Here is a 27,328-nt window from a genome sequence, read left to right as displayed (position 1 = left end):
CCCTAAATAATTTAATGTCAGTGACCACAATATGTAAAGATTTGATGCTGATAAGATTACAAATAATCAAAATCATTTGAGATTCAAAACCCTGTAACATCTGGAAAAAGCAGATTACAAATTATAACAATACCATTAAGACTTATTTGTGAAATAAATCATTCTGAAACTCTAGGAATACATGCTTATTCCACTTTCTGGATAATTAGTAGTGCTTTCTGAAATCTGTTGAGAAATAATTTTGGTAAAAAGAGAGCTTGGGTGTCAAATTCCAGTAGCTGGGTGTGATGATTACATAATAAAAAAAAACCCCGCAGTTTTCCAGCACTGGCTTGATATAAAATGGTCCTTAAAAAGGATTTTTAAATGCAAATACTGAATTCTTGATGCTTCCTTTAAGACAGGTACTGTCATAATCAATGAAGTACAGTCTTGGATTGTCTTCTGTGAGGTATCTATAAGTCATGTCTCATTCTGTAAACAGCATTTTAGAAACATCTTCATCTGAAAATCATAGAGAAGTCTCATTTTACCATTAAACAGAAACTGGCACCATCAGGCTGGAGTGACTGTTCTGAGAGACTGGCTTGATATGGACACAGCTGTCAGGGATTCCATTTCTCACCAAGGTGTGCATTTATTGCTCTTACGTCTGTGACTGCAGGATAAATAAGGCAGTAGTCCCCAACACATATAAAATTAGGGACTGGATCTCTGACAGTTCGCACAAGTTCTGTCCACTTCTTGCCTGTAACTCTGAAGCTGAATAGTACATTTATACATGCCGAATGTGTTCAATAATAAATGCTTTGCTTTGGACTGTACTTCCTCCCATTTAGATGAACTTCCAGGAACTGCAATGTCAAGAAAATATCATTACTATTCATTGTACACAGTTACACGTTACTGAACAAGACAAAGGGCAAAAACCACCTTACTATACTGTGAATATATTTTTATTAATTTGACTTCTACCCTCTTGAAGCTATTCTGTTAGAGAAGTACATCAGTTTACAAAGCCAGAATGACTCCTCCTTATTCCAGTCTCTCCAGGCCACTCTTGGGGAGAGAAAGAATACTAGACATCAATCCCAAGTCTTTCATCTTTTGCACTTAAAAAAAATGCGTGTACTATTTTGATTAAAAACAAAAGCATCAATCTGTGAAATGATTTAAAGAAATAAAAGCGAGAGTCTAGCTTTTCTTATGTAGAAAAATCATGGTAAATACACTTAATGCCTTTGATCTAAAGGCAAAATCAATTTGTAGTATCTCATCCCAAGGAGGTAGGTAATTATTGCTCTGTTATTAATATATTGACCTGCAACTCACCTTTTGAAGAGCCTCACCCTTCCCTTATAACAAATATTTCCAGCAGAAAAGTCGTCCTACTTAATTATAAGCACAGATGTTTAATTCCAAAGGTAGAAGTCCACCAACCCCAGCATTTACCGTCAGCAACATACTTAGCTGTATGTGTACTATGGCAGTAGGTTTTCCTGAAGTGAGAGACCAGATATTTAAATTCTCCACTGAATATACATCTTCTATTTTCATCAAGGCTTCTTTGATATAGTCTACATTCAAATGGCTTGGTACACCTATTTAGAATGTATCATTTGTAAGTAAAGGTTATTTTGAGAAAAAAGTTACACAGTACATTAAAAGAAAAAACCACATGGCTTTACCAAACTCAATTTAAATTAACACTTCAATAATACTTTAAGATAAACCATGCACATGTATAGCAGGATATACATATAAGAAGTTAATAAGTACTTCTAAAATGTTCATTCACTCTAAAAAGGATTATCAATCAACCCAGAATACTTCATATAATAAAAAGCTAAGATAGACAAAAAAAGAAAGGAACATGCAATGATGATAAACCTACTATCGAGAACTCATAGTTAAATGCTTATACTTAGTATCAGTAAGGCAGGGTTGTTGAAAATATAACAGAGTAGCAAGCTGAATGGGAATTACAGACTTAATAAACTACTAAACATGACTGCATTAAGAATCAAAAGACTTGTCCTGGTCCACAGTTTATTAGCTGCATGACCCTAATCAAGATATGTTACCCCTCTGAGCCTCAATTTTCTTATTGGTAAATGGGGATAATAATGTCTGCCTCATGCATACTTTTCTTGGCTATTGTAAGGATCAAATGGATAACAGATGGAAGAGTGCATCAACGCTTACATGTTCTCTGCATGTAAAGTGGTGTTATTACAGCCTAGTAAGTATCAGTAAAAAGAAAGGAAAGACATGGCTCCTACCCTCGAGCATCCCCTCCAGTCCCAATCTGATTTAGGGAACTAATAACCCACAATGGGGATATTAGTGAGATCTTACCTTCTAGTATTATAACTACTGTGTCCCATATGATGCGAAATGTTGTAAAAGCCACAAGTAATGAAAATACGTATGTACAGATGGGATCAGCAATCTTGTATTCTGGCTGAAAGGTGATAGATCAAAATTGTGTGATTAAATACAGACAGACAAAAACCGGTCTGTAAAGCTAAGCAAGGCATACTCTGTGCCCTGTTCTTTAGCAGAACTAGAGCATATCTCTAAAACTTGGATAACTGCAGTTGAGAAATGTCTTCACTCTTTCCTAGACTGTTTAAAAGCCTTTCTTTGTGAAACCTATTTCCAAAAGTTTAGTCATCTGTTCTATTGTTTTCCTCTGTGCTTTCTCTTAATCTTCCACCCAGAACCACAGAATATCAGAGCAGGAAGGAGTTTTAGCCAGCCAGCCATCTATGTGGTCTCAGCCTCTCATGTTAAAGAGGAGGGAACTCAAGTTTAGAGTTGAGAGACTTGCTCAAGGTCAACGCATCAACAGCAGGACCAAGACTAGAACCCGTATCTCTGCATTTCCACTCCAGTGCACAATCCAGTATCTAGCTGTTCAGTGACAAGGCTTAAAATTGGGTTCTTCAGTGAAGGCACCACCAAAGCCAACTGATAAGTTACCCCGTGAGGTGATACTACTGTGTTTAGTGCTAACAAAAGAGCAATACAGATGGTTCAAGTGGCTCAGGTGAGCTTGCATAATGCAAAATGAATAGGACTGGCATTGGTATCGGTATACTGATACGAGACAATTACCTTTAGTTTTACTGTTGAAATTAAACATATATTTTAAAATAGAAAAATCAGCAATCACAGTACCTTGAATCGTATGATGTATGCAGCTATTAGCACACCAACGCTCTGCACCAAATCCCCCAAGGCGTGTACAAAGGCAGCTCTCACCGCCAGGCTATCCTGCCCGTGGTTGCGTCTACATCCAGAACTGGTGGAAGGAGAATTTGAAGGCAGGGAGTGGGAATGGGTGTGATGGTGACCAGACTGGTTCAACAGAAACCCCATTCTGTTAAAAATAAAAGGAAAGATTATTATTCTTCCTAATATTATTGATAAAAATATGTGTCACTAATCAGACGCTAAAGAGGCAACATGAGACTCAGTCATTGTGTAAATATTTGAGCACCTGTTATGTATCAGGTGCTGTTCTAGGTGTTGGGGTCAATACAGTGAGTAAGACAGACATATCCCTAGCGCTGTGGAACGTATGTTCTAGAGAGAGGGCAGAGAATTAACAAATAAATACATAATGTACTGGCAGGCAGTGTGAATGCTTTGAAGAAAAGTAAAGCATTGCAAGGGGATGGACAGTGATGGGGAAAATGGTCAGAGGAGGCCTCTCGCAGATTCTGTCTGAGCAGAGACTTGAGTGAAGTCAGGAAGCAAGCGGTGGTGGAAGAGTGTTCTAGGCAGAAGGAAAACCAGGGCAAAGGCCCTAAGATGAAAATATGCTCTACGTGCTTAAAAAGAGCAAGACAGCGATTGTGGCTGGAATAAAGTGGCAAGAGTGCTAGGAGATGAGCTGAGAGGTACGCAGGAGCTTACCAAAAAGGCTATGGTAAGAGCTTTTGATTTTACTCTAAGTACAAACACAAGACCCTAGTGCTGGGATTGGAAACCACGGTCTTTAGACCATATTTGGACCACTGCCTGTTTTTGTAAATAAAAAAATCTCATTAAAATAAAAATATTATAAAAGTTAAAAAAAACTTTGTGCTACTAGTTAATCAAACTTCAGCACACCTGAGTAAACCAGCAAGGAACTTCTAATTCCAATAGTGTTTTATTAACATTCATAAGAAAAATTCATGTACTACATAACTTAAAAATATACTAAAATATCATAGCATGTTACCGAATGCATATATAATAGTCTCTAAGTCCACATAACTTAGAAATATTAATGTGAAAACAATATAGAGTATATGACACTACAGTGTCGTTATAAATTTGTCAAAACTTATAGGATGAGTTTAACACCAAGAATGACTGTATGTGAACTAGGGACTCTGTGCGTGATACTGACGCGTCAATGTAGGTTCATCACTTGGAACAACCATACCACCAGATGGGGGATGTGGTGAATGGAGGGCCTCTGCACGTGTCGGGCAGGGGACATGTGGGAAATCTGTGTACCTTCTGCTCAGTTTTGCAGTGAACCTAAAACTGCTATTAAAAAAAATGAAGCCTAGTAAAATTTTTTTTTAAATAGAACTTACATTACATTAACTGCAACTCCAACAGCTGCGGTAATGAGCATTATATCTCCATTTATTTCATATTTCATATGGATAGTTCTTTGGACAGCTTCGTACAGGAGGAATCCCATAAGTATGTACACAAGCAGCACACTAATCATAGCTGACAAAACCTCTGGAGGGAAAAATACAAAAAGGAAATATATTTGCACATGGTTATTATACTTCATACATACTAAATATTGTACAATCTCTTATTTATATATTCTTTTCTCTCTCGAGATAAAAGCACTATGTTATTTTTCTTACTTACAAAGTATCTAATAGTTTGATTCAGATCCTCCACTAATTTACTTCCACATTCCCCACCCACCTCTCATTTCCTAAGGATCAAATTATGTATATTTACAGACTATACACATAGTAAAAAAAAAAAAAAGAAAAAACTGAGGAAAAATTTGTAACACACATAACCACAGACTAATTTCCCAAGAGATGAGGACACTTACAAGTCAGTAACAAAGTGAACAACCTATGAGAAAAATGGGTAAAGGACACAAATAGTAGTACGCAGAAAATAAACAGAAATGGCCAATTTATCAAAATCAATTATAATACAAGGAATGCAGATAGGTATAAGATTCCTTTCTATCCCTTACTAAATTGGCAAAGATCAAAGAGTTTGACAACAGCTTGAGTTAGCAAGGATATACTGGTGGAAGTATCAAGTAGTACTATCTTGAGAGCAGTTAGTAAAACTAATCAAAATTTAAAATGCATATATTCCTTAATTCTAGAAATCTAGCCAATAGAAATGCATCCATATGTATGCAAAGATATCTATAAGGCTTTTCCACTGTAGCTTTGTCTATAGTATCAAAATTTTTTAAACTTCATTTATTTTAAAATATCATATTTTTAAAATTGCAGTATAGTTGATGTACAATATTATATGTTACAGCTACACAATATAGTGATCCACAATTTCTAAAGGTTATACTCCATTTATAATTATTATAAAATACTGGATATATTCCCCACTTTGTACAATGCATCCTAGTAGCTTATTTTATACCTGATAGTTTGTACCTCTTAATCCTCCACCCCCATCTTGCCCCTCCCCTTTCCCTCTCCCCAATGGTAACCACTAGCTCCTTCTCTACATCTGTGAGTCTGTTTCTTTTCTGTTATATTCACTAGCTTGTTGTAATTTTTTTAGATTCCACATGTGATATTTTACAGTATTTGTCTTTCTCTGTCTAACTTATTTCACTTAGCATAATGCCCTCCAAGTAAGGACCATTTATTCTAATTGGCCTGCCTCCTCACCATTTCTCTCCATGTCTTTTCCATTTCTGTTTTCTCATTTAGTCATTTATTCATTCAGCAAATATTTGTTGAGCTCCTGCTATATGTCTAAGTGTGATATTAGCCACTGGAGACATAACGTGAATAAAACACCTAACCCCTGCCCTCTCAGAGTTTGTAGTTTAGTGGGAAATGGCAGTTACAATACAGTGTGAAAGTGCTTTGAGTGAAGGAAGTACATGAGGGCACTGTGAGAATACAGCATCAAAGATTTAAGGTGACATCTTAAATGTCCACCAGTGAGGAACCTAATGGATAAATCATGGTATAGACGTAACAGGATACTATACAGCCATTTATATTTTTAAAAAAAGGAAAAAATCATTCAAATTGATAATCACAAAAAAGACAAAATGTCCACTGACAGATGATTAGATAAGGAAGGTGTGTGTGTGTGTGTGTGTGTGTGTGTGTGTGTGTAAACAGGAATTCTACTTAGCCATAAACAAGGATGCCATAAATAATGCCATTTGCAGCAACATAGATGGACCTAGAGATTATCATACTAAGTGAAGTCAGAGAAAGACAAATATCATATGGTACCACTTATCTGTGGAATCTAAAAAATGATACAAATGAACTTATTTATAAAATAGAAACAGACTCACAGACGTAGAAAACTTATGATTACCAAAAGGCAAGGGGGGAGGGATAATTTAGGAGTTTGGCATTAGCAGGTACAAACTACTACATATAAAAGAGATAAACAAGGTCCTACTGTATAGCACAGGGAACTATATTCAATATCTTATAACCTATAATGAAAAAATTAAAAAACAATACATAAATGTATAACTGAATCACTATGCTGCATATCAGAAACTAACACAACACTGTAAATCAACTATTCTTCAATTTAAAAGAATTTAATTAAAATTTTTAAAATTAAATTTTAAAAGGAAAATAAAAGACAAACTATTACAACTGGGAAATGAGTCTAAGAGCGTGGGGAATTTATTTTCCACTTTATTCTTTTTGGTCACATTTGAGATGTTTTAAGTTTTTACCACAAATACATGTACCTTTAGACTAAACAGAAACAAACACATTTTTTAAGGCATGTACGTATTCATAAATACACTTTGACCCAGCAATTCCTCTTCCAGGAATGATATACACACTCATGCCAACTGAGCTGCATATGTGCAAAAAAGAGATATGTTGTGAAGCTCTTCATAAATCATTGTACATAACAGCAAACAATCGAAAACAAAGTGTTTAGTAGGGGCCTTATAATATGGAATACTATGCAGCTATAAAAAAGCATAAGGCTATGTTCTGATAGGAATCTCTAAAATACAGTATTATGTGAAAAAAGAAAAGTACACAATAGTATATATGGTATGTTAGCATTTGTGTGAAAAGAAAAAAGAATATATAAATAATGATCTGCACCTGCAAACTCTAGAAGAATATACAAAATACTGATTTAAAAAGTGATTATGGGGAGAATGGGTGGCTAGGAGACAGGGATGATTTTGCACTATATATGCTTTTATATGTGAGTAGAAATAATTTTATATCCTTTCAAAATAACCAAAAATAGGGCAATGTAAAGTACATTTTAAAATAATTAACTAACATTATTAAATAAAACTAGTGTTGACACTCAAAACAATAAAAGCAAGAAAAAGATAAATTTTTTCCCTATAGGGAAACTGGATTTAACCCTGTTAAGTGCTACAAGTTAAAACAATCTGGAAAATTATTATCTGGGTCAACTCATTGCTCGAAGGTTTCAGGCTAAGTGTATTGGACTTTGATACAGTTTTATTCCAGCTCATAAATTACAACACAGAAAAATTTTCTGGCAGTAATAAGCTGTTTCCCGAAGACATCCCATTAATGCAGCCAAGACTTGAATAAAATTCTGTGCATCTACAGAATAGATGTTGGAATAAGACAAAAAAATACAACTCCTATTCAAAACTACGATTCAGCTATTCCTGACATACTAATTATCACACTTTAAAGAAGACAGAACTGAAGAAGGTAGAGAAAAGACCAAGTGAAATATACAAAGTTCTGGAGAGACTACCATATCAAGTCCAGACTCTAAGTCCCTTGAGGATATGACCAAGTTACAATCCATGTCACATTTACTGCAGCACTCAGTAGAAAGGCTGGCAGGTAGCATGTACTCATACATTTATGGATCAATCTGTAGAATGAAGTTAGCATGAGAAAGGGAAGATGAAAGCCTATTTATTACAGGTAAGAAGGCTAAGCTAAATATGAATAGCAGGTTATTTACTAAATCTAAAAAAAAACAAGAAATAAATAGTTAAAAGAATTAAGTCAAATGTAAGACAGAAAACATGGAATTTCTTGCCTTAAGTTATAACTGCTGATGGCAAAAGACACATATATAAATAAAGAATAATTAAAACATTTAAAACTAAAATCTCATGTACTAGTGGTAGATTCCTTTTACTCACAAAGAGAACTTTAATTCTCTCTAAAATTAGTGTTTAAAAAATATTAATCCTTCTCAAACTCTTCTACAAAAAATAAAAAGAGAAATTTAACCACGTGTTAAGGTTGAAGCTAGCTAGCAAATAGGTTTCCATAGTTTTGAAGGTGCCTTAATCAAATTTTTAATATGAAATTATAAAACAGTACAGTTTATATAAAGATTCACAGCTAGGGTAAGTATAGCTAAGTGGTAGAGCACATGCTTAGCATGCATGAGGTCCTGGGTTCAATCCCCAGTATCTTAACAACAACAAAAAAGATTCACAGCTATACAATTTAATGACACAGAGATGTGATTGCTTACGAAAGTCTAAAACCAGTAATTAAAAATTCTTTCAAAATCTTATATAATTAGGTTAACCATACTTTCCACTTTTCCCAGACAGTTCCATTTTATGCCTGTTATCCTCAAATAATTATTAAAAGTGCCCCATTTCACTCTCAAAAGTGTCCTGGTTTAGGTAAGTTACACTGTTACCCTAGTGGGTCTGCCAAGACAAAATACTGGAAGCCCAGTTAAATTTGCATTTCAGATAAACAACAAATAACTTTTCATTTATACTTATGTATGTCCCATGCAGTATTTCAGACATGCTGGCATCCTGTGTGCATGCACGTGTGTGTGTTTGAGAGAGAGAGAGAGAGAGAAGAGAGTGTGTGTCTGAAATCTGGCAACCCCCACATCCCAGTGATAATTTTCCTAAACACTGAAAATTATCTTTTTATGATCTCTCCACACTTGATCTTAGCCAAAAGGCCGAGAAGCGATTTTTTTATGATCTCTCATATAAGGCAAAAACCACATTCAAAATAAAGTAAAATGAAAATCAAAGTAAAGCATAAACAAAGTTCTTTGACAAGGCAGATTCCCACGGTTAGAAGGCCCTAGGCTCCTGCAGCTGAAAACTCAGTTTTCCAAGACACGGTTTTCACCTACATGAGTAGCACAAAAGGATCCTAATGCCTGCCCATAGTTAAGAGTAACTGAATTCAGGTGATTCCTAGAAATTCCCAAAATGACATATTAGGATATTGCTATCAAAGATATACCTTATTTAGCAATTAATAGGAATAGTTCCCTTGGTGAAAAGCAAAGACATTTCATCTATTATTTTTTTTTCTCTAATCACCTGTCAAGATGCCTTCTAGGCAGAATACTGATAAATGCAAAGAAAAAAAAGAAACAAAATTTTAAGTAGACTTTTAAGGCTGAGATTTACAGTGGAGAAGTATAAGGCACAGTAATATCGTATAGCTAAAAAATCCTAACTAGTCATGTGATCATTCTGATAAAATGAACAAAAAGTTCTTTCATTGTGAATAAATTAAACTTTGATGAAATACCATGAATAGGACTAAGCAGTGTTTAAAATTCTTTTCATAGTATTTTTAACATGATGGAATGCAGATAAATATAGGCAAGATTTTTTTCCCCCCACAACGTTTAAGAGAGAAGGAAGCTTTCAGTCAACAACCGAATTATGACTTGCTCCAATCTTCTCATTATGCCCTGCTTCCCAGGGTTGGTATCCGGTCATGTAACATACAATAAAGTTTTTCAAGACAAAAGAAGTGCGTAACGTGGATTTTTCATTTTCTAAAGGAGACTCAGGAACTTTCACAATTGAAACCCTAGATTTCTGTGAAAGTTACTACTCCATACACTTCAGATAAACTTGACTAAGTGGAAATTTAGCATAAATGAAAAACTCTTAAAAGAGATTTTTATGGAAATTCTAGAAAACTATTTTAATAGTAGTTCTAACATATTTTGCTACTTTATCCTGCACACAAAAATTTGTATCACTCCACCTGGCTGAACTCTAACACTGGAGGATGGAGTGAAATGAACGATTATGTGTTTTTTATTATAACATCAGTTGGGTCTTTTCATTCAGCTTAAATATAAACAAATATTTATAGTCAATGAGCTAATTAAGATCAAAATATGCCCTGAATTTCACATACAGAGAATAAACAGTTTTGATTTGAATGGCTAATAAATAGAGCAAAAATTAAATGGGTTAAAACACAGATGATTATCAAGTTTTGATAGTACTATAAAATATGAAAAATGTTTACTGTACATTTTAACACATCTGTACATTGCCAAAACTGGAGGTTTTCAAGGTTCATGTGAAAAACACCGAGCCCTTCACTGTCATTCTCTGTCATTCTCCACCATAGAAACTTACTCTTTCTCTTCTTATCAGTTAATATGATTTATGACTATGTTGTGTTTGTGAACATGTTTACTGCCTGCCTCCCCACCCTATACTATTACTCAGTCATTCAGTAGGTAACTATTGAGCACCAATTTGGTGAATGAGTAACAGTCCGCTTTAGCTATGTAAACCACAGTCAGCCCAAGTGTATTTACTGTTTTATGAGTGCTGTCTAGCTGTACTGGCCTATCGTAACTGTTATCTTTGCTAACTGTAATGCCAGTAATGTGTATTTCCCTTAAATTATGTAACACTTGTCTTTCTATTGCCTCAAGGAACTTACACAGCAAACATTTAACGTTCAGGCTATTTCTCTTTTCCACATTCTTCTGACAGCAGACAGGAAGGAAAAGGGAAAATCGGTGGGCTGTGCTGGATTTGCCTGGGACTTCCCAACTAGTACTTGTGTTTCAGCTCATTCACAGACAACTCTGCTGTGCTCAGGATAAAGACATCATACAGGATTTCAGCGGCCCGCTGTTGCCACCAGAATGCCAAGCTAAACTGCAAAGTTTGTCTTCGGATCCTCTCACCTCCTGCTCTAAATTACCTCCTATTTCCTGCCTTCTTACCACTCCCTCCACCCCACACCCACGGTGCTCACTGCTCTCAAGCCGACTTTGGCTATCCAGAGTTGCCCATCTCACTCATGTTTTGCTCCTGCCTCGTTAAAACTCCCAATTCTAGCATGTGTCTATTCTTTTCCCACAGCTGTTCATGTGATATGAATTAATTCTAGGATATGAATATAACTAATAGACATAACTCTTGTCAGGGGTGGGAGGAGGTTGTTAAAATGAATCACTTGGGAGAAGAGGATTTTTTTTTTGGCTGCTTGTCTGGGGGAAGAGATTTTTTAGCTCAATATGTTCTGCTCCTTTAGTAGGTATCGGGGGAAAATAACAAACTATGTAGAGTTAGTATTATAACCATTTACCTACCTCAGGACAACCATCCTCTACGCGAGTCTGCCAAGGTGTCTGCTCTGAAGAACGACACACTGCTACAAAAGATTCCTGCCATTAACCTAGGCTGGTGACATGCACCACCAAAGTAAAATCTTGCTTTTTATTTCAAATACAGAAAACCCTGCTCACTACAGTCCTTCCACATGATCACTATCTTTACCTAGTCCATGCAGACTTTTCAGCCCGAGAACTGGAAGAAAAGCTCTCTCTATATAAAGTCAATCACACTCATAATCCACAGAGAAGGATAATCATAGAAAGCAAGGGATTGGACTGTTCTCTTCAGAAAGCACGTCCCCGCTGTCTGAGAGACAGTGCTACTCCTCCTAAGGATTTGTGAGATTCTCCGACAGTGTGGTTTCATTAAGTTCCAAGTTTTATTAACTTCCAGAATAAGGTGACATATCCACAGTCAAATAAATCCAGGCATTGAAAAATAACTCACATCTGGTTCCTACCCTGCTCTCCCTCTTCCCAAAAGAGCTGCCATTATAGCGCACTGTAACATAATAAAGGAAGAAAAGAAAAAGAAAAACCTCAGTGATTTTACACAATCTGTGAGTTCACATGAAAGAAGGTACCAACGGAATGGAACTGACTCCTGGGACAGCCAGTTGGGCTTACCCCACAAATCTAAAACTACCTTTTTCTCATCTTGACTGAGTGATTTTTGCTGAAATAAATTTTATTATGTTGCCCAAAACGTTACCAAATACCTGAGTTAAAAAGCACATCTTTAAAACTTGTTGTTTAATCATGAGGGTGAATCATCTTCCTTTTCTCCTACTACCTAGCTGAGAGAGTTTTGCTGAGAGAATGAGAATTCTGATAAGAGAAGGCAGGCAGTTGCAGAGCATGGAGCATTCTGAGAGACACGAGAAGTGTGGAACAGATGACACCTTAAAAGGGAAGGAAAAGAAGACAGAAACTAACTTTTACTGAGAATTTACTCTGTGCCAGGTACCATGCTAGGCACTTACACCACCTTACCTTATGTCTTTTTTTGCAATTCTGCAATATGAGTATTATCATCCTTATTTTATAGCAGAAACCCACACTTTCAACTAAATCAGTCTCCAAAAGGTCATGTAGCTAGTAAAACTGCAGATCTCAGATTTGAACCGAAGACAGATCGACCATCAACTCTTAAAAAATGGTGAAGTACCAAAATAAACAGAACCAGCCCCTGGCTGAGACAGGGAAGGAGAAATTCGTTTCTGACTGATTTCTTAATTGGTCAAAAGGACCTATAAGCCAGGATGTACCACCCAGCTACATTATAGATCGCACAAATTTTTATAGCAGTGAACATGACCAGTTTCAGAATTACAGGTAAATGTTTTCAAGTCTCAAATACTTTTGTCCCAAAATTTCAAAAATACTCCTAATCCCAGTTTGGAAATTGGTTTAATTTGCCCCAAACACAAATGATTTGAGGACTGTGAGCAATACTGTTATCTGTTTCATAGTTTTTATATCCTTGTTTACTCAGCCTGAATATGCAACAATTCGATTAATAATCTCTTATACAGCACCGATTAGCGCCAGACCCATAGAGTTTAATATTATCCGTTCCTGTTCCTACTTGATTCATGGTCTCAAAGGAGACACTGTTTCATAAGAGTATCTATAAAAATATGATAAATGCTATTAGGCATGTATAGAGTGCTATGAGAAAACAAAAAGAAAACAAATTTAGGGAATGACACTACTACTATCTCACTATCACTCACAGACACACACCTCCAGTGTGCTGCCTTTGCATAGGAAAGTGTGGCAGGGAGCTGGCTGTGAACATATATGTATTTGTTTATACTTTCAAGAGGAAATGCTGGCAGGACAGGCCAAAAACTAGTTAAAATGGTTGCTAATAAGGAGTGGGGTGGGAGGATGGGTTGGAAGGGACAGGATGCAAGCAAGGCTTCTCTGAATGAATCTTTTTTTAAAAGATAATTTTTAACTTTTGTGACGTGTTTTACATATTTACAAAATAAATCAACAAAGTAAAAACCAACCCTTGTCCTACCACCCATGCCGTAAAACAAAAAAACAAAAAAACAAAAAAAAAAAAAAAAAGAAGAAGGAGAAGGAGAAGAAGAAGAAGAAACAAAGTTCAACAACACAGTAACAAACCAGAAGCTTCTTAGGGGGATTCCTTCTGCAATGTTCTTGAGGACTTGAATCCTCAAGTCTTGGTATTAGAGGTCATAAGAGGTACACTATCTAAATGTGTCCAATGTAAACATACCTTCCTCTACAGAATTTAGAGAGTACTCATGAAGCAGTGGTATTCTGTGGAACACAAGGACAGCCAGTGCTTTGGTTTATAGCTTTATTCAAGTCTACCTATCTTTGTTACTTGTTAATTTTTTATTTACTAATTTTTATTTTTTACTTTATTACCTTTTTTGTTGTGTTTTGGAGGGGTAATTTGTTTTCTTTCTTTACTTACTTTTTAATGGAGGTATTGAGGATTGAGCCCAGGATCTCATGCATGCTAAGCACCCACTCTACCACTGAGTTATAATCTCTCCCCACTTTGTTGTCTTTTTAATCCTCCCCAAACTTTCATAAATTTTTCTTCTTTTATTCCCACCATTACTAGAAAGAGCAGAATAAGTGAATAAGTTCTTACCTAGACATATCCTCATAAGATTTTGGAATACAAAGAAGAAAAAGAAGATCCTCAAAAGGCCCTTCTAGTGTGAGAGCATGACTCTCTCCTTAGCTCTGGAAAACACTTACCTGTTTGTATCTTAATTCTCTTCCTTTAATTTTTTAGATGACTTAAAATTCAAATAACATAAAATTTATCATTTTAACAATTCTGAAGTGGACAATTCAGTGGCTTTTAGTATATGCAAAGGCTGTGCAACATTCACCACTGTCTAATACCAGAACATGCTCATCACCCCTCAAAAGAAACTCTCTACCCCTTAAGCAATCACTCCCTTTTATTTAAAAATAAAAAAAACTTTTTGTGTGGGGGGGATTAGGTTTGTTTATTTATTTAATGGAGGCACTGGGGATTGAACCCAGGACCTCGTGTGTGTTAATGTGCACACACTACCACTGAGCTATATCCTCCTCTTTTATTTTTTAAGTTTCTTTTTCTGAGATTCTTATTTGTACAACTTTGGACCTCCCAGATTGATCTTTTATAGTTTTAAACTTTTTCTTCCTTCTTCCTGTTTTTTATTTTTTTGTTTTATATTCTGGGAGACCTTCTTGATTATATTTTCTAGTCCTTTTACTGAAAACAAATTTTTTAAAATTTCAGTAATATTTCAACTTCAAAGAGCTTTTTCTGTATGTTTATTTCCAAAATGTTTTACTGCTTTATTATTCTGAGTTAATTAATAAGATAATTTTCTTCTGTTCTAAAAGTTATCCCTCTTTCCAGAGGACAAATTTTTGTGAGTTTTTAAAAAAAACTTTCTTACTTTCATGCTGCTGGTTTTTTCTCATTTCCTGAAAAATCCTTGGTTATCCATTCATATTTAGGGTAGATAGATAGGGAAACTATCCTGCGCAAAAAGGAAATGCTGGAAGGATAAGCCACAACTATTAAAAATGGTTACTTAAGGGGTGTAGGGAGGGCAGATTAAGACAAGTGTTATTACTTTAGTGTGAGTACGTGGGGAACCAAACTCCAAGGCTGCAGAACCCTGAATTCTAGTACATAAGAGATTTCTTTTGGAGCTTCAACATTCACTTTATAAGCCTCAGCTTTCTCCAAACATTTTGTTCAACTTCTTTCTAGAAGAACCATCTGGTGTTTTACATGGGAGAAAATGCAGAGTACATGAGTGGAGGTGGAGGTGGAGGTGGGACGTGAGGGAGGGACATAGTGGACCCGTGGGAGCAGCTTCCCATTTAGTCATTCAGTTTATCTTGTTTTCAGCCCCCGTACTCATTTTTGTTCATGTCTGTCCCTGAGTCTTCTTTGGAGATCGCTGGGCTGATCCATTCCTACCCCAGCGTTCTCTGGGCTGCAGCTTTTTGGCTTCTTTTTTCCTTCAACCCACTCCCATCGACTTTCCAACTTCCAGAAATTTCTGGAAATTTCTTGTTTATTGGTGACCTAACCATGTGCTTCTCTTTGTTGTTTTGGTATTTGTATTCGGTATCTCCCAACGGACGCTCGGATCCACTGATGCTGATCTCTGGTCCACCATCTTGAACTAGTACTTTTAAGGAGAGGGGAAAGTTTGACTTTCTACGGAAACTTGCAGAGACACAACAGCACCACTCAGTTCTATTTTCTACCATCTTTTCATAGTGCTTGTTATCTATGACTATCTAGGTAAACACTAAGTAGGTTAGTATTCAATAGAATTTTCATGATTACAAGTTCTTGCCATATGCAGAACTTTCTATGTTCTGTTATTGCATGTTTCTGGGGGAGAATTCCGTTGTTTTCATTAGAATTCCAAAGGGCTCTATAACCTAAAAGAGGTTAAGAACCATAAGACTAAATGAATGCACTCTCTAAAATAATGTTAGAAGGTAGAAATCCCCATCCCATGATGCTATGTTTGAGTTTTGATCTGAAATTGAAGGTGTTTAAATCACAAAAAAATTAATGTTTGAAAAAATTTTGAAGTTGTTAAAAAACCCCAAGGCAATCAGTAAACAAATGAATGTATAGCGTGTCAGCCAGCAGTGGGGTCTCTTTTACAACACAACCAAATGCAATTTGCAATATGCAGTAACTTGACAAATACTAGAAAGACCTCACTCAGGGCTTCACTTCTCACAGCAATTGAGGGTGCTGAGGGGTGGGGACGTCAGAAAATTTCCCAAACTGATGACCTGGATAGCTACTTGGAATAAAGCCATTCAGGCACAATGTCAGGTTTTACACTAAAAGAGCCAACTACTAAATTTTAGAAGACCTAGATGTTGAGTTAAGATTAGCCTAAAAAGTAACAAAGAAGGGGAAGAACTGATTGATATACAAGCCAAGAGTGTCAGTGTCTCTACAAAATAAAACTACAAGATATTAATTCTGGTTCCTTAAGACAGGTTTTGCTGAAGCTACCTAAATGTCAAATTTTGGGTTCTAAGCAAATGACATCTGGTCATATGGCACTAATTCAGGTAATTGTTTTATAAGTATTTTTAAAATAAGTAAAAAAATAAAAAAGAAACAGTAACAGCAAAGAGAAGAGTTGTGTAGACAACAACGTATGATTTTAATCTCTCTTAATTAAATATGAATATTTGTTCAAAATAGGGAAATAAAAATATATGTGCATTGTTAAAGAAAAAAATCCAATGACACTTGTTAAAACATGGTAAAGAAGACTTATTAAAGACAGGACAGGAGAAGCTATTAAGATAGGTATAGGGACCACCGCAATGGAATCTTGCAGTGGGGGAAAGAGTTTGGGCTCAACTCTGAAAACTGCACAGTGTGTGGGAATTTAGAGCCAGAGAGCAGGTGAGAGTCAGTGGATGAATAATTACTAACAGGAAATATCAGGGGTAAGTAGTAGTCTGGCTAAACTGACCTAAAAGAAGTCTTGCTGAAGATAGGCCTGGGTGATGAGATATCACCTGGGGATAACCCATAAGATACTGAGAGTCGGGGCTCTGTTAAATTGGCTTAGCAAGGTTCTTGCTAAAATTAGATTTTACAAGGATGTACACAGATGGGCCTGGGGGAAGGTTCAGGAGGTGGACAGAAGTTTGGTTAAGCAAAGAATCTTTGTTAGCATTTACAGTTATGTTGATACCATGGTCACAATGAAGGTCAGCCAGCCGGTATGTTACACACATTATAGTAATGCTTAAAATCTGGGCTGCACTAGCTTAGTTACAATACCTGAAGTGAAAGAAAGAAGCTAATGCTCACTAACGAATTAAACCTATATGGTTTTGCCTGTTTCAATAAACTGAAGGTAAACTTTTTTCTGACAACATCTTCAGGACATAAGGAACAACATTTAAAGATTAATGACTATCATAAAATTTGACTTGTGTGAACTACTTAGCTGACTGGACTGAATGCACCCTGGAAGATACATATCTGAATAAATCTATTTCATCCATTTTCATTTACTTTGTTCAGACAGGGCTATCACCAGAAAGATTTCAGATAATCAAAGGTTATAGTTCATTGTGATTATACCATAAAATTTTATAAACCAAAAGAAATGCCCAATTACCTACCTAAGCGGTGAAATCCAAAGGTGAATCTTTTGGTTGGTGATTTTGAAGACAGCCACAAAGCAAGCAGGGTCAGTATGATGGCACTTAGGTCAGTTAACATATGAAGTGCATCTGTCATGATTGCTAGGCTATTTGCAATGTATCCACCTTAGAGTAAGGATGGGAAGAAAGAAGGACTAAGTTAATTAAAATAATAAGTATAAGCAATCAAACCAAAGATATGCAACATCCTACAAAACATGAACTTCTAATTAAATACTTACTCTATTGCAATTAAATCAAGGTATCCTGAAATTTTATGCAAAATATTAAACATGTGTATTATTTTTCCAGTAGGAAGGTAAATTTCTAGGAATAGATTCTTGGAGGAGTCAATGGCCTTAATTCAGAACCTCTAAATTGGGGGCTAACACAAAGAGAAATTTTGTGCTTTAGCGCTGCAGTTTTTACTCAACGTACTAAGTCTACTATTAGACAGTGAAATTATAGTATCATATCTAAATATTATAATATTATAATAAATCTGAATAAAGGTAGGTATTCACTTGTTTGGGAGGGTTTGAACATAAAATTAAACTGAAGAAATTCATAAAATGTTCATTAGTTCAAAACAGAAGATAAAAATTAACCCAATTCTCTTAGATATAAACAGCAATGTCTCCTAATAGAGGGATAAAAGATGGTATTTAGAAGTACAATCTTTATACTGGTTTTCTGGTATATAATAATAGTGTACATAATACATTTCATAATTTGGGTGTGTATGTGTATATATATATATATTTATATTTATGTACTTTATATATGTATTTCCATTACTGTCAACCAATTTTCCTATCATCATCCATTGAATAAGTTTTTATAATATAATACAGAGTATTCAAACTTTTATGTGTATCAGAATCACCTGGAAGGTTTGTCAAACTACAGACTTCTTGACCCCACTCCCCAAATTTCTTATTCAGTAAGGTCTGGATGGGGCCTGAGAATTCCTATTTCTAACATGTTCCCAGGTGATGCTGATGCTTCCGGCCTTGGAACCACACTGAGAATTACTGTTATAACATATAGCAGAACTTCATGATCAGGATGTTGTGACACAGAAGTGTGCTGAGCCACTGAGTCCCCTATTCCTGGGATGGGTGTGCAGAGCCAAGGGCAGCAGAAGAACTGGGGCTGGTGATCTTGTGGTTACAGCCATTTACTCCAGTGTGCTCTATACAAACGTCATTTTGCATTGTATTCCCTGACATGAGAAAGCTGGAAATTACTGAAAGGAAACACAGGCTTGGTGGCTTTGAAATATCAGAGACTCTTAGCAAGTTACTTACCATTTTTGAGCTTCAGTTTGCTCATCTATAAAATGAGGACAGTACCTTAAAGCCGCACTGTCCAATAAAACTGAGATGATGGAAATGTTCTATCTGTGCTGTCCGACGGAGTAGCCACTAGTCACATGTGGCTTTTGAGAATATGAAATATGGCTAGTGCAACTAAGGAATTGAATTTATTTAATTTTAGTTAACCTAAATTTAAAGAGCCACATGTTGGTGATCACCAGCCAAAAAAAAAAAAAAAAGGCAGAGTAAGGACCTCTGAAAGTCATCTCCTCCATGAAAGCCATGAGAACATAGACAAAAATTGTCCAAATTAGTGTTTTCAAAATTCTGGAAATTAGCCAAAGGCTGATATAGGTAGCATTTATTCAAGAAAAACAGCTGAATCTTGGTAAGAATCTGAGCTCTGTAGCATTTTAACTTGCCTTATACCAATCTCCTCCTCTTCAGTTCTACTGTAGCTTTAAAAACTAACAAGCAGCAATCACAGTGAAAACCTCAGCCTGGCAAGCCACTGCAAGGGATAGGATGGGGCTTGAGCTCCTTAAAAGCCCCAATGCCAGCGAATTGTCATTACTTGACCTGTCCGGTGGTTCCCTGGGAGATTAAACTTGCAAGGCTCTTTTTATTGGCCTTGAATTGGAGCTTGGCCCTGGTGCAAACTCCAGTGAGTGTCAAAAAATAATCAGAGGCAATTGTTTACCACTGCATCTGCCAGAGGCAATAAGTGTGTTCCCTGTGTTCTGAAATTTTACAGCGATGTACCTTGGTGTGGGTTTATTTTCACCCAATTTGGGATTTTGTTGACTCCCTCTATCTGAAATTGTATACCCTTTGGTTCTGGGGACATACATTTCTTAAACTATGTTGCTAATAACTTCTTTCCTTCTGCTTTCTCTATTCCTAAAATTCCTATTATTTGGAGTTTGAACTAACATACTAATTTTCCTGCCTTTTTTCTCCCATTATCCTCTTATCTTTTTGCTCTGTTCTGTGAGATATTACCTTAATTCATCTTCTAATGTACTTGGAATTTTAAAAAATTATGTTTTTATTATTCAAAAACTCCCTTCTCCACTCTGAATTTCTTTTAAAAATTAGCCTGTTCTTGTTTTATGGATTCATGATCTTTTATCTCTGTGGATACATAGTCTGTTATTATACTGTTATATCTGACTGGCTCTTAAATAGGTTTTAATGAGCTTTCCTTATCTTAGCCTTCCTCTTTACCCACACTTACAGGGGTACCTGGTACAACCAGTTCTGAGTCTACTTAGGGTTCTCTAGTGCAGTTCTCCATTGTGGTCCTCAGGGTCAGCAGAGTCAGCATGTCCTGAGAACTTGTTAGAAATGGAAATTCTCAGACTCTACCCCAGACCTACTTATTTAGAAACTCTGGTCCAGCCATCTGTGTTTTAGTAAGTTATCTAGGTGTCTCCGATGCATCAGTGTACACTGGATTGGTTCTTGGCTTCCCCTACTGCTTGTTTACAGGAATTGGCTTTCTTGGGAGAGTTAAACCAGTTACCTCGCTCATCTGATTCTTTTCTAGTTTGTATTGCTGTTGTCTCCTCTCCAGTTTTCCCCATCTGTGTGGTGATACATACACATACACACACATATATGTGTACATACATTATCCATATGTGATATGGATATATAATATCTGTATGTATATACGGATACATACATATATTTTAAAATCCCTTTATTGTAGTTTAAGAGAGTACAACTAGAAGCATAAGTTCATTTGCCATCTTTACCTGGAAGTCTGCATTCATTCTTCAAGATTTTTCATTCCCAATAAAATGCAGTTGTTAAAGCAGTGAATAACTGTTACTAAATCCAAAGAGTATTTTAGTTCTTATCTTATTAGACCTCTCAGCAGCTTCAACTTATTTATTTCCACTTTGAAATACTCTTTTCAATTCTGGGATCCCTGTTTGCCTTCTGCCTGACTTCTAAAGTTGTAGTTCCTCAAGACTTGGGCTCTCTAGGTAATTCTTCCATTCCTATGGTGTTACATACTGTATCTCACTCTATCCTGACCCCTCTTCTGAACTACAGACTTATATATAACAGCTCACTAGACCTCTTTACTTGGCTATTTCACATACATATGATACTTAACAAGTCTAAAACAACCTTTGAGCCCATTCTTAAATCCTGCTCTGTTGCCACAAACAGATGGGAAGATAATACCATGTTCTTGGATCAGAAGAATCAGTATGATTAAAATGGCCATACTACCCAAGGCAATATACAGATTCAGTGCAATCCCTATCAAATCACCAATGGCATTTTTCACAGAGCTGGAACAAATTTTTTTAAAATTCATATGGAAACACAAAAGACCCTGAATAGCCAAAACAATCTTGAGAAAGAAGAACAGAGCTGAAGGAATCACACTCCCTGACTTCAGACTATACTACAAAGCTACAGTAATCAAGACAGTATGGTAGCAGCACAAAAACAGACACATAGATCAATGGAACAGGACAGAAAGCCCAGAAATAAACCCATGCTCTTATGGTCAATTAATCTAGAACAAAGGAGGTAAGAATATACAATGGAGAAAAGATAGTCTCTTCAATAAGTGATGCTAGGAAAACTGGACAGCTACATGTAAGAATGAAATTAGAATAATATCTCACACCTAAAAATAAAACTCTAAAAATGGATTAAAGACTTAAATGTAAGACCAGATACTCTAAAACTCCTAGAGGAAAACATAGGCAGAACACTCTTTGACATAAATTGCAGCAATATTATTTTTGATCCATCTCCTAGAATAATGGAAATAAAAGCAAAAATAAGCAAATGGGACCTGATTAAATTTAAAAGCACAGCAAAGGAAACCATAAACAAAATGAAAAGACAACCTACAGAATGGGAGAAAATATTTGTAAACAATGAGATCAACAAGGAATTAATTTCTAAAATATACAAACAGTTCATACAGCTTAATATCAAAAACAAAAACAAATAACCCAATCAAAAAAATAAGCAGAAGACCTAAATAGACATTTCTCCAAAGACATACATACAGATGGACAACAGACACATCAAAAGATGCTCAATATCACTAATTATTAGAGAAATGGAAATCAAAACTACCATGAAGTATCACCTCACACCAGTCAGAATGGCCATCATTAAAAAGTCTACAAATAATAAATGCTGGAGAGGGTGTGGAGAAAAAGGAACCCTCCTACACTGTTGGTGAGAATGTAAATTGGTTCAGCCACTATGGAGAATAAGGAGGTTCCTTAAAAAACTAAAAATAAGTTATCATATGATCCAGCAATCCCACTCCTGGGTATATATCTGGATAAAACTATAACTGTTAAAGGTACATGTACCCCAATGTTTACAAAAGCACTATTTAAAATAGCCAAGAAATGGAAGCAATCTAAATGTGCATTGATAGATGACTGGATAAAGAAGATGTGGTATATATATATATACCTCAACCATAAAAAACATTACTCAGCCATAAAAAAGAATAAAATAATGCCATTTGCAGCAACATGAATAGGCCTAGAGATTATAATATTAAGTGAAGTAAATTAGAGAAGGACAAACATCATATGATATCACTTATATGTGGAACCAAAAAAAAAATGATACAAATGAACATATTTACAAACCAGAAATAGACTCACAGAAATAGAGGGCAAACTATGGTTACCAAAGGGGAAAGGCGGGGGGGAGGGATAAATTAGAAGTTTGGGGTTAATTTATGCACACTACTATATATAAAATAGATAAACAACAAGGACCTACTGTATGGCACAGGGAACTATATTCAATATCTTATAATAACCTATAATGGAAAAGAATCTGAAAAAGAATATGTGTGTATATGTATAACTGAATCACTTGGGTACACCTGAAACTAACACAACATTGTAAACCAACTATACTTCAATTAAAAAAAATACACCCCCCAAAATCCTGCTCTGTATTTTCTCCCTGCCTCATAAATGACATACATTTCCATACGCTCAGCTGCTTAGGTGAGAAATTTCAGAATCATTCCTGATACTTTTCTCCTACCAACTCTCACCTCCAAACGATTAGCCAATTTTGTCACTGTTATCTCTATAATGTTTCTCAATGAATACATTTTTCTCCAACCATTCTAGTTCAAGTCATAATCATTTCTCGTCTGGACTTCTACAAAAATCTGCTTGCTTCCATTCCTGTACCCTCCAATCCATTCTGCATATAAGAGTCAGAGTAATCTTTTAAAAAGATAAATCCTATCATGTCAATCTCCACTTGAAAGCCTTCACTGGCTTCCCAGTTGTACTTAGAATTAAAAGACTAGACTCATTTAATATGGTCTATAAGGACTTCCCTGATCTGGTCCCCTTGTCTCCTGCCCTCCTGCTTGCTATTTTCTGGCCAAACTGGATTTCTTTTTAGGTCCTTTTAAAGACTTGAAGGTTTTAGTACTTTTGAACTTCCTTTCTCTTTGCTTGGAAAACTTCTCCATTCCCTTTGCTTGAGTAACTCCTACTAATCTTTTTTTGGTTCAACTGTACCTGGCTCATACATAAACCATATCCTACTGGTTACTATGTCCTATAGTATCTTGTTCTTTTTTTTCACAGCACTTAAGACCATTTGCATTTTAAATTTACTTGCGTGTTTGTTTAACATTTGTGTCCTTCATTACAGAAGGACATAATATCCTTCAAACATTAGATTAAATGTTTTAGATAGTAGGGATCATAATAATTTTTTATCCACTGTATATCCAGAGCACCACCGCACAGTGCCTGGCATATGTTAAGCATTCGAAAAATACTGCTGAATGGAAAGAAGAATAGACCTTGCCTATGGTCTTTGAGCAAACCCAAGATTCAAAATCAAGCCTCCTCTTTCAGATTTTTAAATTACTTCATTTAAAAAAATTACTCCATACTTCCTACATAAGATGCTTTATTTCTAAGAACTTTTGACACACTTTAACAAATATTGTAATTTAACTCAGTGTAACATTCTGAATAATATTGTTAATGCCTGTCCTAAGTACCAACATCTCTATATTGTTTAACAAAAGATTTTCATATCTGAAAATGAAGTTAGTGTTCAAAAGGAAATACTTATTGTAGCTTTCACAAAACATCATTTACCAAACAGGAGATTTCAAAAATCTTAAGTCAGGACAGTTATATCTTAGTAATTTTATAGGTGTAAACTCTTGATTAATTTTAAGGGGGAAATTTTAATTAATATGATTTTAACTTCAAATATTAAATATTAACTCCAAGAATCACTAAGTCAAAAGAGTCAATATTCCAGCTGTGTGAATTTGGGCAAATCATTGAATCTTAGTCTGCTGAGACCATGCCTTATCTGGTCACAGCTTCACTCCTGTCTTTCATTTCTTTATAGCTTAAGCATTTTTTTTTCTTATTTTTCTTTTTGAGGGGGGAGGAGGTAGTTAGGCAGCTTAAGCATTTATAATTCTCTAACAACAACAAATCAAACAAAAAATTTTTAAGTGTTTAACTCTGTGCTAGTCATTGTGCTAGGTGCTGGTAATTCAGCTTATATTTCAGTGGAAGTTGATATTAAACAAATATGCAAAGAAGATCATCTCAGAAGCTGAAGGCTTTTAAAGTTGGGGAGAGAACACGGGAGAAGAAAGGTTAACTTTAGGCAGTCAGAAAGGTCTCTAAGAGGTATCTTTTGAGATGAGACATAAATGACAAGAAACCAGCCAAGAGAAGATTTGGGAAAAGGCAGTCTATGTAAAGCAGTTTTTCAAACTGCAGGCTTGTGAACCATGAAATCAATTAAGTGGGCTGAGACCATAATTGTAAAAAAACAGTAGAACACATCCCATGAAATGAAACTTTTGTTTCAGTTATATTTAGACCTATCTGTAGGTGGATGTACACACATACATAGGTATATGCATGTTTACATGGGTCATAATGTTGTGTATTTCTTACTATAGTGAGGTCAAAAAAGTTTGAAAGCCACTGAGATACAGGGACCAGTATGAAGGCTTTATGAGCAGAAAGAGAGCTTTGTGAGTCACAGGGAGAAAGGCGGCCAGCATGGCTGAAGTGATCACTGGGGAGGAGTGGTACGTAATGAAGTAGGAAATGTATATGATTTTCCTGTACATAACCTCCAGACAGCATCTTAAATCTGGACTGTCACCTCTGTTCTCACCATGGTTCATCATTAAGAGACAACACTGGAGAATAATCTCCCTGCTTTAATGTCACCTTGTAAATTGTCACGAAGAGAAGTTAGCGGTTACACTAATGTGGCTGTGAAATTAATCTCTAAATTATGAATGTATTTTATGGTAAGAATGTATTAACTTGAATAATTTAAAAAATGAAAAATAAAACCAAGTTCATGAAACCTGGGGGAGCCCTCTGGCTTTCAAATCCTTACAATGAAAAACGTTGAGGTTAGCTGGTAGTATTTAATTTTGCAAATCTCTTGGTTATAAATACAAAAGGAAATAGTAAGACCACTTAAGTCAAATGTAGAGGAAGAAAATAAAGACCGTGGGACTCTTCATCTACCCACCTAATAAGTCCTCACAACTTATTTAACCTTTGGGCCCTTGGATTTCTTGTGTGTGGGGGAAAAAAAGGTGGAGCAGGTGTTCAGTAAGGTTTACACTGTAAAATTTCATGATTCTGCAATTTTAGAATCACTTACTATTTTAAACTTTGCAAAAATTAACTTGGTCTTTTATCAGATTTATTTTTTAAAGAGGATGTTACATGATATACAATGAAGATAATGTCCCTAGTTTTATAGGAGATGACACAGTGTTTGGAGCGCTAGATCAAAAAGTCAAAGTTATCTCTGGAAGTTTATGTTGTACCTAGGTTGATCTGCACTTTGGAACCGTGTGGCCTTTTACATCACCAGATCAGTACCTTGCTAAATAACGAGTCCTGAAAAGAAAGTTTAAACCCCAAATCAAGTGACAAAGACCCTCCAGGCAAGGTAAATGGAAAGTGAGTTGGCAACACAACTCACCTACGAGTTCTCCAATCATGAAAAGCAAGTAAAGAACGGCAGCAATGGTCAATCTGGTTTTCACCTTTCTCTGCTTCAGCAACTCTCTCTGTTTGCTGCAGTTGTCACAGGGGTCCACCTTCAAACTCAGCTGACTGTTGGTCAAAGGTAAGTCCTGGTCCAGCAAGGAATCATCGTCGGCCTGGAGGGCCGGGTGCGCCCCGTTAACAGGCCTTTCCGGGGTTTCAGCACCATCATCGGCCACTACAACTCGAAGTTTGTTAAACCGAGAAAGACCCTCGTCCCCCACCTCGTCAGAGAAGTCAAAGGCGCTGGTGTCATTTAAAAACAGCGGCGCATCATCCTTCCTCAGAAGAGATTTGAGGCGCTTCCACGCGCCGGACCCGGCCATGGCAGAGGCTGAGCGGCCGCGGCGCCGAACCGCTCGGTGCAGGCAGCCGGCCGGCGGCTCCTACTTCACCCGAGCGCCAGTTCCCGGTGGCTCTGCCGCGCGTCCCTCCCCATCCTGCGGAAAACGAAACACATTATCGATTAAAGGCGCCCCAACCGAGCCCGCGAGTCCCGAAGCCCCGGGCGGCGGGGGCGCCGGGGCTCCGAAAGGGGGCAGCGCTCTACCTGGGGCGCAGCCGCGGGGCCGCCGCTCATCTCCCCGCCCTCGGCCGGCTCGGCGGGGCCGCCTCGCACAGCTCGGCCCGGGACCGCGGAGGAGCGGGGCCGTCCTCGCTCCCGCGGCGCCCGCGGCGCCCGCAGCTCCAGGCCGTCTGCCCAGGTCTGACAGGTTCGGGGCCGGGCGCCGTGGGCCGCCGCCTGTCCCCGCCCTGCGCGAGGCCGCGCGCGTGCGCCCGAGCGGCCGCGGGCGAGGCGCGCGAGGGAGGGGTGGGCGCGAGGACACGCAGGCCGGCGGCGCCGGGCTGGGGCGCCCACGAGGGGCGGGGCAGGGGCGCGCGCCGCGTCGCCCGGCTCCGCGCCCGGCTCCGCGCTCGGCTCCTGGGTGCGTCCTCGTCCGCCCGCCTCCGCCGAGGGGGCACTCACACGAGAAGCCCCAGCCTCCGACGCGGCCCTTCCACTTCCCGAGGCTGGGAGGCTTGAGCGGATGGAGCTGGGGTCCTCGGGCTAAGTGGGTAGATTCCAGCGGTCCCGCCCACACGGGGCTGGGCGTTGCTGCCGGGAGTTCG

The 27,328-nt window shown here is 37.2% G+C and overlaps 1 protein-coding gene and 1 long non-coding RNA gene across 5 annotated transcripts in view; one reads left to right on the top strand and one right to left on the bottom strand.

Moving 5' to 3' along the window:
* Window positions 1–3,190, top strand: part of LOC140696804 (uncharacterized) — a 33,584-nt gene extending 30,394 nt beyond the window's left edge. Inside the window, exon 3 of the long non-coding RNA XR_012073335.1 lies at window positions 2,724–3,190. This is a non-coding gene — a long non-coding RNA (uncharacterized lncRNA). The remainder of the gene's footprint in view (window positions 1–2,723) is intronic.
* Window positions 171–27,318, bottom strand: SLC30A4 (solute carrier family 30 member 4). 4 transcript variants are annotated; one of them, XM_072962501.1, is made up of 8 exons: window positions 27,186–27,318; window positions 26,154–26,658; window positions 17,791–17,937; window positions 4,599–4,752; window positions 3,184–3,385; window positions 2,359–2,464; window positions 1,467–1,601; window positions 171–854 (listed from the first exon to the last, which is right to left on the bottom strand). In XM_072962501.1, exons 2-8 carry the CDS (start codon window positions 26,542–26,544, stop codon window positions 700–702), a joined length of 1,290 nt encoding a protein of 429 aa, XP_072818602.1. In that variant the 5' UTR covers window positions 26,545–26,658; window positions 27,186–27,318; the 3' UTR covers window positions 171–699. The 4 variants fall into 4 exon arrangements, 2 of the variants coding, with proteins under 2 accessions (XP_072818602.1, XP_072818601.1); XM_072962500.1 differs by lacking the exon at window positions 27,186–27,318 and adding an exon at window positions 26,769–26,970; XR_012073333.1 differs by lacking the exons at window positions 171–854; window positions 1,467–1,601; window positions 2,359–2,464; window positions 3,184–3,385; window positions 27,186–27,318 and adding exons at window positions 11,587–11,648; window positions 12,330–12,512; window positions 26,769–26,925 and having other exon boundaries at window positions 4,680–4,752.
* Between the last annotated feature and the right edge of the window lie 10 nt (window positions 27,319–27,328).

The sequence above is a fragment of the Vicugna pacos genome, chromosome 6 (genome assembly GCF_048564905.1).
Source record: "Vicugna pacos chromosome 6, VicPac4, whole genome shotgun sequence".
Classification (NCBI taxonomy): Eukaryota; Metazoa; Chordata; class Mammalia; order Artiodactyla; family Camelidae; genus Vicugna; species Vicugna pacos.
Note: the sequence above shows the minus strand (reverse complement) of the source record. Positions and strands in the feature narration are given on the sequence as shown.

Excerpts from the sequence above, each read along its gene's own strand:
- SLC30A4 (XM_072962501.1), bottom strand. The coding sequence starts at position 26,544 with ATGGCCGGGTCCGGCGCGTGGAAGCGCCTCAAATCTCTTCTGAGGAAG. Across the intron at positions 4,753-17,790 it reads CTTTGGATTTCACCGCTTAG|AGGTTTTGTCAGCTATGATT; the intron begins GTAGGTAATTGG and ends TTTTCCCTCCAG. Across the intron at positions 855-1,466 it reads CATAGTACACATACAGCTAA|TTCCTGGAAGTTCATCTAAA; the intron begins GTATGTTGCTGA and ends TTGACATTGCAG.